This window comes from Cyprinodon tularosa, unplaced genomic scaffold (assembly GCF_016077235.1).
Source record: "Cyprinodon tularosa strain WSP-4 unplaced genomic scaffold, ASM1607723v1 ctg58, whole genome shotgun sequence".
NCBI classification, from domain to species: Eukaryota; Metazoa; Chordata; class Actinopteri; order Cyprinodontiformes; family Cyprinodontidae; genus Cyprinodon; species Cyprinodon tularosa.
The window spans coordinates 148,403-160,655 of NW_024039318.1; the positions used below are offsets into that span (position 1 = coordinate 148,403).

The 12,253-nt window shown below is 37.8% G+C and overlaps 1 protein-coding gene across 3 annotated transcripts in view; it reads left to right on the top strand.

Moving 5' to 3' along the window:
* The first annotated feature begins 5,017 nt into the window (after positions 1–5,017).
* Positions 5,018–12,253, top strand: part of schip1 (schwannomin interacting protein 1) — a 55,249-nt gene continuing 48,013 nt past the window's right edge. Inside the window, exon 1 of one of the 3 annotated variants that reach the window (XM_038306346.1) lies at positions 5,018–5,538. In XM_038306346.1, the coding sequence (XP_038162274.1) occupies positions 5,530–5,538 (9 nt within the window). In that variant the 5' untranslated portion in view covers positions 5,018–5,529. Of the gene's footprint in view, positions 5,539–6,169; positions 6,405–12,253 lie in introns of those variants that run through there. The other 2 variants (XM_038306344.1, XM_038306347.1) reach the window with 2 other exon arrangements.

Consider the following 12,253-nt stretch of genomic DNA (forward strand, 5'->3'; position numbering starts at 1 on the left):
AATCTCTCTGTACAAAAGAAATCGTTCTTTGGTGTAAATTAAAGATTACTGATACCCTCTGATATTATTTGCAGTAAGAAATTCAGTTTGCTGTTTTTATAAGCCTTAAAACTGCCAACAGTTTTAGCTTTAGGAACCATCTTCAGTTTGTAGGGAGAAGTTTCAAGCAAAAGAGATTAACACCAAAGAACTTGATAAAAATAAAAAAAAATGCCTCGAGCAGGAGTCTGTTCTTTTTTATAGATTGGAGCTTCAGAAAAAAACAATTCTCACTCCAATGATCAGCAGAGCTAAACTGCTTGCTTTACCCTGTAGTCAAAAGCTTCCAAACTCATAAATGAAGAAGAAGAGCAATAAGTGGATTTTACCCCTAAATAATAGCATCAGTCTTGCAACGAGCTGCAATTAGATTGTATAATATGTATATGGCTCAATCTTAAAACCATGCATTTGGAGCTTCACATCATCAACTTCATTGGATGACAATCATGGCGGCGCCTCAAGGCAGAGGCCAAGAACAGCTCTCGACAATTCCACGAAATATGCCTTTCAAAACGCTATATCTATGGCCTCCAACGCCTGCTGGAGCTACGGTCACAAAATGTTTTTAATACAGATTTTCTTGACCGTTTAAAAAGCTGCAGAGTGTTTTCTAAACAAAACAACATCAGGCTCACTTACCAGGCCAGGAAGAGATGCACGAGAAAGAGGAAGCAAGGCTGCAGAGCCAGGCTAATGGCGAAAGATACAGAAAGATTGAGTTTTTAATGTTGGGAAAGATCGTTAGATGTTCTCCAGCACTATCATCCATGCTTACTACAGCAAACACAGAGCATGCTTGCTTGTAACGTCATTGCATCCTCTACTGCGCATCCAGGACACTTAGGTTGTATGAATGCAGTTCACACAGGAGAACACATACAATGCATATATTTGGAAATGTGAACAGCAATGTAAAAAAATCAGAATTTAGCATCAAAGCCTGCAGTGTGAAAGAAGCCTTAATCAGTGTAATGCTGCCACCAGCATTTTTCACTATAGGGACAGTGTGTGACCCTATGCCAGTGACTGCTTCTCTCTGGTTAAGAATCTATTTGCCCAATCTGTGATTTAAATACTATATGATTTTTTATTTATTTATTTTTTTAGATTTATAGTTGTAAAATATTTTAAAATGCATATTTTTTTATTCCACTGAACAAATCTGCCCTACTTTTGGTTAAAGGTGTGTCTTTTTTTCCAAGTCAAAATATCAAAACATCTTTTAAGACAGCATGCCTATGAGAGGTCTGCCATCTTTTGTGGTCTCCCTGATGCCCTGCATTCAATAAGCATCAAGGACTTTTCCCGTTTGTGGGTTTGGCCTTGTACCAGAGTCATGTTTCTGATGCTTCATTGTCTGTCATCTAGTTCGGCCCACTTCATTTCAAGGTGAACTTAATCCCTCAGTCCCTGAAAAACGCACTCAGGGAGTAAAAGTTAGAGTGAGAATCCTCCAAGGTCACTATTAGTGTCTTCCCTCCCTTTTGGGAGCTGCTCAGTTCCTGACAAGTAGATGACAGGTTCAATTTCTCCGACTGTCAGGAGCTCCCTGTTTTTTAAAAGCCTCTGAGACAGATATAAGCCAGAGGAAGATGTTTCCTGACTTTTTTGGTATCATCTGAGGGGCATTCTTTTCTCCAGCCTTATCTCTCTGTCAGTAATGGCCCTTCAGTGATTCCTGCCAGATATCTACTGTGGACTGACTGTTAGGTTGGGCAGATATAGCAAAGCTTTCTAAGATATGGTAGATCTGCAAGGTCTGTTTTTCCACATGTCTCTGCCCTTTAGTGATTGGTAATTCTCACTGATTGGCAGCTTGACCCTGCTCTGCTGCATCTTAGCAAAGCAGAAGGGGATAAAAAAAAAGAAGTGATTGATTTGAGGTGCCAAAGGGGTTGCACAGGGAAGTTTCTTTGACCACCTTTTCAATCAAAAGTTCAAAAAGAGTCCACCTATTCTTCTGGGTGTGATGAAGATTTGAGTAAAAGATCTTTGAAGTGACAGATAATGGATATCTTCATCTGGCACTCCTGACTTGAAGCTTGGATTCAGCTTTTATTGTTTTGCACAACAATCCACTAAGGGGAAGGATGCTATGTCAGAATTGTTTTAAAGTCTTTAAAGGGAGCGGTGGAAACTTCAAAGATGGAAACCACAGTGACTGACCACGGCAATCTCTACCTCCTTTTGATAAAAAGATTATGAGTTAATTACTTGGTGACTGTATTAAGTCCCCCAAATAATTTTCCCCCTGAAGGTGTTTAGATAATTCTACATCTACTCACTTTTTAATGACACGTTCATATTTAGTGGATGCAACAGAGAAAAGAAAGCCAGATAAAGAGTTGAAAGCAGTAACAAGAAGCTGGGTGGTGGCAACATGCAGGGATCATGCTGTCCTCCCTTTGAGATCATCTTAACTAGAGTTGTCCATGCTGAAGTTGACGAAGAGGCTCGGCCGGGGGTCTTTGAAGTGCTGCTTCGTTATTACATGGATGGTCTCTTTTGAGCTGCTGTTATGCATCCAACACACTATATTTAAGACTGCTTCTATACTTTAAAAGCAACAAATGTAGGTGGTACCCAGTCAGCCCCAAAAGAGCGGAGAAATGCCTGACATAAAAGATAACCAAGGAATATTTATAGCACATTTGTGTCTTTTTTATGTTTGAGCATTATGTAACTTGCTCTTTTGAGTAGTTATCTCAGACATTTGACTTGATACTCACTTTAGAGCATGTAAAACAACAGCTAATGTAAGAAGAAACGAAATAGCAGATGATTAGAGCAAATTATTTTGATGTTCAATCCTTTGCTTTAGGTGTTTGTGAATGTTTGTGTGAATGTGTTTGTGTGTTCTTCTTAACGCCAGTGCATCCACAGAGGTTTGGGTGGATCGAAAAGATTTCAATAGAGAGAGGTATCATTTAGAGAAAGAGTACAGGTAGAATGTGACATCATGGTGTAAAACATAAACCATGGAGCAGAAAAGTCATCAAATTGAAGATAATATTGAAAAAAGGTAACAATACAGCAAATGGGCTGCTTTTGGAATGTCATTTAAACAAACCAGAAACTGGTCAGGGAGGTTGCAAAGAAGATGAGAGTGAAATAGAAGAAGCTGCATGATATTGCTTTCAATTGCTGGTTGTATAGTAAGTGTGACACTAGGGGCTGGTTAAAACCTTATCAACATTCTGTGGTGGAACTTGTTTTGGTTAAATGAAAACAGACTTTCCAGGCAAGGATCTCAAAACATATGCCAGAAACAACTCTACAAGAGACAGAAATGACACAGGAGAGGCAACGTATTGTTTTATTTTTACCTTTCTTCTCATTTTTGTAGAGTTTTTGTAGGGGGAAGTCGTAGTTTAATGGCAAAATATAGGCTACAAAGATATGCAATTTCATTCTTTAGCAAAGATTTCAAGCATACAATAAAACAAAATTAATGAGTAGAAAACCTAAGTTTTGGAATACCCTAACCAAATTCTAAATTTAATAAGTGATGGAATAATTGTGGAGTAACAAATGTCGTCACAATCTGACAGATTTGGGAAATGTTCACAGGACAATCTATGCATGCTGAGTAAAGCATTTAGTGCAGCTTTCTGCCTCACAATTATCTCTCCCTTTTTTGTTGAACTGTACAACTGACAATTGAATTCAAAGGAAGAATTGTTTTGAATTGGTTCATGGTGGTCTCAATTTGTGGCATCTTGTTTGTTCATTACAAATATCAGGGCATGTTGTTATAAGAGAGTAATAGAGAAAGCGGCTGGATAAGCTAATTAGGAAGGCCAGCTCTGTGATTGGATGTCCTCTACACTCAGTGCAGAAGATGCGAAAAAAGGATCCTAACTAAATTAACATCTCTGTTGGATAATGTCTCCCACCCCATTCATGAAGCTGTTGCTAAACTTGAAAGCTGCTTCAGTAACAGACTGCTGCACCTTAAATGCACCAGGGGCGTTATCACAGATCCTTCCTCCCAGCAGCTTTAAAGGAATAGTACACCCAAAACATGTGTCATGGTGAGTTTTTATAAAATCTACAGCCTCCTAGAAGGTCTCAATTGTTTATCTGTTTTAGAGTTATAAGAAAAACTAATAACATAATGAATGAAGCTTTTTAATCTTTAGCCTATTACCAAATATTCATACACAGTGTAGTTTGCATGGCATTCGATTGCACTGGTTCTTGTATTAGTGCCAGTAATCCAGTAATAACCTATTAGTTTCCCATTACTTATTTTCCTTAAACTGAAGAGAATAATTAACAAACAAAGTTGTGAAATTCTTAGTTTACAGTATATTTAAGATGCAAGTGTTTCAGTAGGGCCCCTTCTGCTTTATTTCAATTCTCTAAAAATCACCAGAATATAGAAAATGATGTATATTGTAAGAAAAATGTTCCACATAATTACAGATCACATATTGTTAATCGGTAACATCTACTGTGCTATAAAAATCCCACATTCTGACACTTTGTTTCAGTGAAATCCTCTGAAAACCTCCAACCTATAGCTGCACCACCCTGACAAGGTTTCCTGTCCAAAGTATTTCAAAATCTCACCCCAAGGTTTGGTGAAGAGTTGGCAGCCCTGTAAACGGATTTTCTATTCAATTCTAATAATCTGCCCTTTTTGTGAATTGTGAACTTATCAATTGAACCATTTGAATGAATTCATTTTCTCATATATTGGCTGGTGTTTGCTCTGTATGTCATCATAGCACACAGGTGCAAGGTAATGCCCATAAATGACAGCTCCGGGGTCAACTCTATGGAAGTTTAATTTGGAATAATAACAAGTTGAATTGAAAAAGTTTTTATCCTGACCTGAAATGTCCCACAGAGGGGTCGGTGGGTGCAGAAGGCTGGGTTTCATTTTTTTTTTTTTTTTTTTGTGCGTCTTCGTCACTCCTTGGAGAGGCGGGCTGCGGCGCACAGACCCACTGCCACTCTCACGCGCACCAGACCTGTGCCAGCTGGGAAACACATGGACCATCCTTGTTGCTTTTCTCTTTTCAGTAAGAGGTCCTCCCCTTTGCCAGTGTGGAATCTTTGAAGCTGTGCGGAAGTCCTAAGTGGAAAAGGGGAGTAGCAGTTTACTCAGAGGGAAGCTATTTATTTCCCTGGCTGACGTGGAGGGAGCGCCGGCTGGACTGTGGGCACCGTGATCCGCGGAGACAGGAGGACATAGGCAGCGCTGACCTGTCTGGATTTTTTTTTTAAATATATATACACAAATATTCACCATAGAACCATTTTCTTCTAGCAGAGCTCATTGTGGTGGGCTCTTTAGTTGAAACAACCCCTCATCCAGCGATGTCAGCTGTGAATGATCTACCGGCTCTCTAATTTCTCAGCCACCCGCCCTTAGAATAAAAATCCTGGCTGTAAGAAAAAAACAAAACTCTGCAGCCGTTGTCTAAAAGCTGGGATTTACACTTTACCATGTCTTGACGTGGAGGGAACGATCTAAAGATGATGACAGTGAGTATCGGTTGATTTAGACTACTTTGTGTTGTGACTTTATGTCTGATCGATAACGCTGCATGGATTGGGGTCAGTTTTTTTTTCACTGCCACAGTCGGAGATAACAGGGCGTTTCAGCGCTTTTGCCGGGTTCCTCCTGGGACTTTGTTGGGAAACATTACATCATTGGAGTGAAGGATATGTATGATTGTGCGTATTTGAGAAACATTTGATTTTTTTTTTCATTCTAAATGAAAGAGAGAGAAAAAAACTGTTATTAGATACATTTGCTTCATAACATAGGGGTAAACTGTCGCTCTGTGTTAAATCATCAGCCAGGGCGTGTGCGATGATGCCCCTTTAATAGAAAACATCTAGGACTGATTTTGGAGCGTAGTATTCTGTCTCATTGCAAATAAACGCCCCTCCACCCGGCTTGATAACGGTGCAGCTGTCAATTTGCGCGTATTTTATTGGCCCAATCCAGGCTGTGGACAGTCTGCGTGCGCTTCTGTTTAATCCCACAGCGGATCAAGCTCTGCGGCTCCCTGCAGCCTGGCGTCTCTCAGCGGCTATCTAGGCTTTCTATATATAAACTACTCACTTTAAATGATTGCGTTTTCTTTGAGTCATGTGACCGCGGCGTACTGACGTGATTGCCGCCGTATTAGAGGAGCGACAAAAGCTGCGAATGTCGGAACAAGTGTTGGAGGAAACGTAAAGAATCGGTGATCGGGATTTTAAAAGGCGATTGTAGGAGAGCCAGCCATGATAGGCCGGCTCTCACACCACCGGGGCTGGTTACCATTCTGTTCCAGGGAGCGCGCCTGATGAGCGCGTCGGTAAGGTGGCTTCACTATATACCCTCTTCCATGAACATTCAGATGCATTAAGGCTAAATTCATTTCCCTCTGTTTTTTCTTTGTTTGTTTTTTGTTTGTTTGTTTGCTTGTTTTTCTTTACCAACCAATAGATATTCCAAGCAGAGGAATATATAGATTCAGATTCAGTATGGTTTTGAGAATGTATTACCATTAGAATAATAATTATCTTACATGCAATTCAACATTTCATATCAGATTGAGCTCGAGGAAGATGATTTATAAATCATAAGGGTGGTAAACAGCCATTTGAACCCTTGAATCAATAAATATGTTGACTTTTTTCATGTTCCTCCTATAGGCCTAGAGCTTTCTGATCATTTGTGGCTGATGTAGGGAGAGTATTTGTGCGGTTTGTGATGGCACATATACCAAAACACCCACAAATATTTGCAGCTCTTTTGTTTAATTTCTTTGCTTTGTTTAGAATAATGTGTTGATTGATTTATAATTATAACAATTTAACTTTACTTATCTGACATTGGATAAATTTATCTCTTCATTTAAACCAGGGGTGTCAAACTGGTTCCAGAAAGGGCTGTGTGGCTGCAGGTTTTCTTTCCAACCAAGCAATAGCAGACCAGACTCCATTCATCTCATCAAGTCATCATGTTAAGCCTGGACTCACTTGAAAGAAAACCGGCAGCCACATGGCCCTTTCTGGAACCAGTTTGAGACCCTTGATTTAAACCCACCCCCTTGGGAAGCAGTGGGCTACCATTGTGTGGTGCAATCAGGGGCTAAGGGTCTTGCTCAGGGACCCATAGTGGAGGCAGTGGGATTCAAACCGGTTACTTGCAACCTTCTCAGAGCACAAGCGCACTGCTCTAACCACTAGGCCAACACTCCCAGCCATTGATTGCTTTAACTGAACTTTCTTGGCTAAAATATTTAATACTATCTATTTTCAGTTTTTAGATAGCTAAACTCAACTAAAACAGGAAGTCTCTCACACTAGATGTTAAACTGCCACTTCTCTTGAAATTATAGCCTCTAATAAACAGCATGTTGTAATTATCACTTAGACTTTATTGTCATTGTGTACACATAGAGTGTATACAAAAAGAAATTTCAGTCAGCACAGCTCTCAAGACATTTTCATTTTTAAAGTGCAGCAGTGATTAAAAAAAAAAGTAAGCAGCAGTGATAAAATGTAAACATACGACTGTATGATTTACAGTTTCCAACATTCTGTTTTGTTTTGTTTTTTTGTTTTTTTATATAAACCACATTTTATAGCATTCAACAGTCTAATAGGAAAGAAACTGTTCTGGAATCGTGTCAAACATTTAATAAAAAATTAAATAATAGGTGTCTTCTATGGAATTCCTGCAGTGCCTGTCTTTTTTCCTTAAATCTGGATATATGTTTGAAAAAAAAAGATATCTAATGATTAGGGAAACGTAGTTGCTTTATCTGTTATCAGAAGGGTTTGAATATATGTATTTCTGAAAAATGTTTGAAACTATTTAAATAACGTACATTGATTTCAGATATCGTTGGCGTGCCAAATCAAGAAAGTATATATTTCTGTCTAAATATATGATAGTTTTAGTTATTAATCTGACATGTTATTTGTTTTGAGTTTATATCCTCTTAGATCAGGGATTTAAAATGTATGTTTTGCAAAAGGAGGAATGATCACTTAGTAACACATAGATGTATGGATAATAGTGAATCTATTGCCAACATTTTTATTTTTATGGACATTTGTTTGTCAGGCTCATCTCTGCAGCATAATCCTTCCTCTAACTTGTTTTGTACAGAAATGCAGATTTCTCTAAGCATTTTTTTTCCACCACTTCCCATCAGCCGTTTTCAAATGGACTCTAAGATGCTGAGTCATATTGCTTTCCCACAATAGATATATTTCCTGTACTTCCTTTCCCATAAACAGCTGCATGATCTTGTAGACCTAACTTAATATGAGCTTATTATGACTAGAATAAGAGTGAACGTGAAGATATTTTCCCTCTTCTGTTAAGTCTTATATGAGAAACAGAGCAGGTTCGACTCATCCTGGTCTTCGCCAGCATTTAGCAATCTTTATAATTAATTAGTTTGCAGAGCAGCTCATAATGTGCACACAGAGGAATGTGTTGTTAATTTGTCTTTGTCCCAAGAGAAATGTTGGTGTTCTTTGCTTTTTATTAGGTATTAAAAGTGGTGAGACACTCCAAACAAGATGTGCTGCTCTGGAGATCAAGAAAAAAAGGAGAAATATTGCAACAGGCAAATGCCTGCGTTTGGTGGAGATTTGTGAGTGGTTGTAAACATCAGGGACATTTTCATTAGTTGTGCACCAATCAGTCAGGTGGTGCAACATAGACAAGGTCAGAAAACAGTTCTAGACTCACCTGATCCCTTTATACTGTAGTTGCAAAGCACTCATAGGACCTCGTTGACTGCATGTGCTGTTGTGCAGATGTAGAAGTAGGCAGTGGGATGTTTTTCAGACATCTGTGTTATGGATTTGGTTCTGTTTAAGTTCTATCTTTTATTTCAGTTTGTTATTCTAGTTATTTTTTATTGTATTTGAGTTCTTGGGTATTTCTTCTTTGCCCTCTGTTGCCCTCTTGTCTCAGTCTCCTTTTCTCTAGCTCCTTTCTAGACTCCTCTGTTCACACCTGCTCCCAATCTGTTGATTAGCCTGGTCTTTGTGTCTCTCTCCCATATATGCACCTCCTGCTCAATATCTGTTGCTGGTTTGTCGTCTTTTCTTTGCCCCTTCGTTGGGAGTATTCCTGATTTTCAGTATTTTTGGATTTTGTATGTTTTGTGGATTTTTGCGTCTGTTACCCTTTTAAATTATTAAATCTGCAAGTAGCCACCTTCAGCTTTGTCTGCATTTGGTCCTGTCAAACCTCCACCCAACTTGACAATCTGAAGCCACACAGACTCCACCATTAATGTGTTAAATGCCATCCATAAGACACAGCTATGCTTTTAGAAACATGGAGCATTATGGAGGTAATTACAATAGTTATAAGCAAAGATTAACATGAGGCAATGTGACATTCTCACAGTGTGATTGCTTAGAGTCAAAACACTATGATTTCACCATATAGAGACATTTTATACATTTCCACTGAGAAATAACTGTTTTAAGTCTGTATAACTTAATAACGCTGTATTTCAGTGCCAATGCATCTATAAGCCTATAGCCAAAATTCCCTGAATCTAGTTTGGGTAGTGAGTTCCCGCGCTGTTCTGTGGATGTGACGTCAAGCACGTCCATGATAAATGAGTCGAAGCCACTGGTCTCTATTAATTCACTGGAATGCTGATAGGTCATCACCAGTCGCCATATTAGCCTAGCAGCCGCCATAACATTACGTGCGCTACAGCATCAAACAACAATGATGTTCTCATTTTCAGGGGGCTTAAGACTTTTAAAGTAAAGATAAATTCATCACTTTGACACACACTTGCTGTTTCATAGCATCAACAGATTACTGTCATTTATGGTAAAAAAAAATAAGCACATCACATTGCATATTCAGTATTAATCTTAGGAAGTTTATAAATCAAGTAATCTAACATATTATACAAATCTGTCACAACAAAATTCATGTGTTAATGGAGCATAATAATATTGTAGTCAGCTATTAGGAATATTACATAAACACACACAAAAATGTGCCAAAATTGGTAAATTGATGATACATGCAATATACATGTATTTATTACATTGTTATGGTAAATACATTACATTACAGGCATTTTTATGGCGCGACTCCCTGAGAATGGGGAGTGCCAAGATGGCGACTGGTGACTTCAGATTTTTCGTCCTATCAGCAATCCAGTGAATAAATAGAGATCAGTGGTCAAAGCCAGCAAACAATCAAATCATTATTTTAAAGACAGATTTTGTGGGTACTCAGAAGTGATCAGCATTCAGTTCAACTCAGACACCAATAGCAAACCCATATTAGGTGAAAAAAAAAAACTTTGTCAAGTACAAGCACATGCCATGACAAGCAGAAGAGTGCTGCAGTCCTGTGTTTTGACCGCAAGGGGCAGTATCGTTAGAAAATTCTGTCATGCCCTTTTTAAAAAGATAAAGAAAAAAGAAAAAAGTGACAGTTATTTATACTGCTGTTGAAATAATCGTAATATTTGATATTAGATATACAATTAGAAGATGTATTTATTTAGATTTAAATTCATAGAATAAATCTATTTTTTAAGATAAACTGTAGTTCTCATGGCGTTATTAGAAATGAAACTATAAGGCTTGATTAGGAAGGCACTCTTTCTGTGTAAACCGAAACTGGCACTGAACTGTGACCTGCAGTATGCAGCAACACGTTGGGGAGGGACATTGCAGTTGTACTATTTTACCATTGCCTTTTTGCTTCCTGTATAACTTGTATTTGGTTTTCTGCATTATATATTTTCACAATCATGTTACTTTATCACCAAAGTAAATTCCTTGTATGTGTAAAACTTTACTTGACAAAACAAATTGTTTCTGACTCAACCAGAAAAAGCTCTGGTCACTTTAAAGGATTTTTAATTTTTTCTGTTTTGTTTTTGTTTATTCTTTGGTTTGAAGCAGTAGCTATTTAAAACCTTGTGTGTACTTTAATAACAAAAACAGTGACTAATTGCTGCCATGACAGAACTAGAGTCTAGATGACACTTAAAGAAGTATGAAAACTCTCAATGGAGTCCTTTAGCATTCCAATAGTAAAGTTGTAAAAGACATACTGTAGATTTAAAAGAAGGAAATGGTACAGGATATCGTTCATGGTACAAATATGATTACATGTATGCTAATTGATATGGTCTATATAGCAGACCATTTGCCCTTGCAGACAGTCTGCACTTAACTATTTAACCAACATGTTGTTTATAGCCTATGAACTGTAGCTTTCAAAAAGCACTATTTTGACTAACTTTCTGCTCTTTTGGTTTCCCTTATATGATGTCACTGTTCTCATGAGCAGGATTTAGCTGCATTTGTATTTCCTCTAAATGGGAAAGTTGAGTAGCCTTTTCTTTTGCTAGATAAACAACAACATGCAATAACAACTGTAGGGGACGGCAGTGATATGTTACTCTAGGCTACAGCCTGAGGACAAAGCTTCAAACAGGAACATCGCCAGAAAATATGAAGTATAAAAATATGACAGAAACCAAGAATTTGTAAATGTTGAGGAAGAAAAATAAAAAAAAAAGAAAACTGAAAAATGTTACTTTTTGTAAATCATAATTATTATACATTATACTAAAAACTATATTAAACTAAAATCGATCTCTGCTGATTACTAATAAAATGGTAAATAAGACATTGTTTCTTTCAGGGCATGAAGAGATGAAGAAGGTCTGAAGATGTATATTTTGAAACTTTCAATTAAAAAATGGCTTATCCAAATATTTTTTTGGCCTGAAAACATTTCAAGCAATTTTTCTTTTGACTTAGTATCATACTAGTGTGGTACTAGGGTGGTATGATAAGAGTTTAAAACAGACGTTGATAATTTATCCGACTATTGTTTCCACACCCAGCCACTGCGGTAACATTACCTGGATTCTTATTAAACTGGACATGCCAAAGTAAGAGTGCATGAGATCTGTTGTGGTAGAAATGGGACACGCGTATGTAAAACTAAAGGAGGAAGGAAGTTCTTGCAGGTCAGGAAGTGTTCTGTGGTTGCTTGTCTAAAACCACAACAGTTCTATGACTTTTCTAAACTTCTCTAAATTCTCCTTTCAGGTTCCTCTTCCCTTTGCCTTTCCTCTTAGACTATGACTGCAGTTTCTTTTGTTATATTTGCAAACTTTTAGGCATTTGTATTTTGCTTTCCTCATCATCCTATTCTTTATTTACATTATTTTTTCTATTT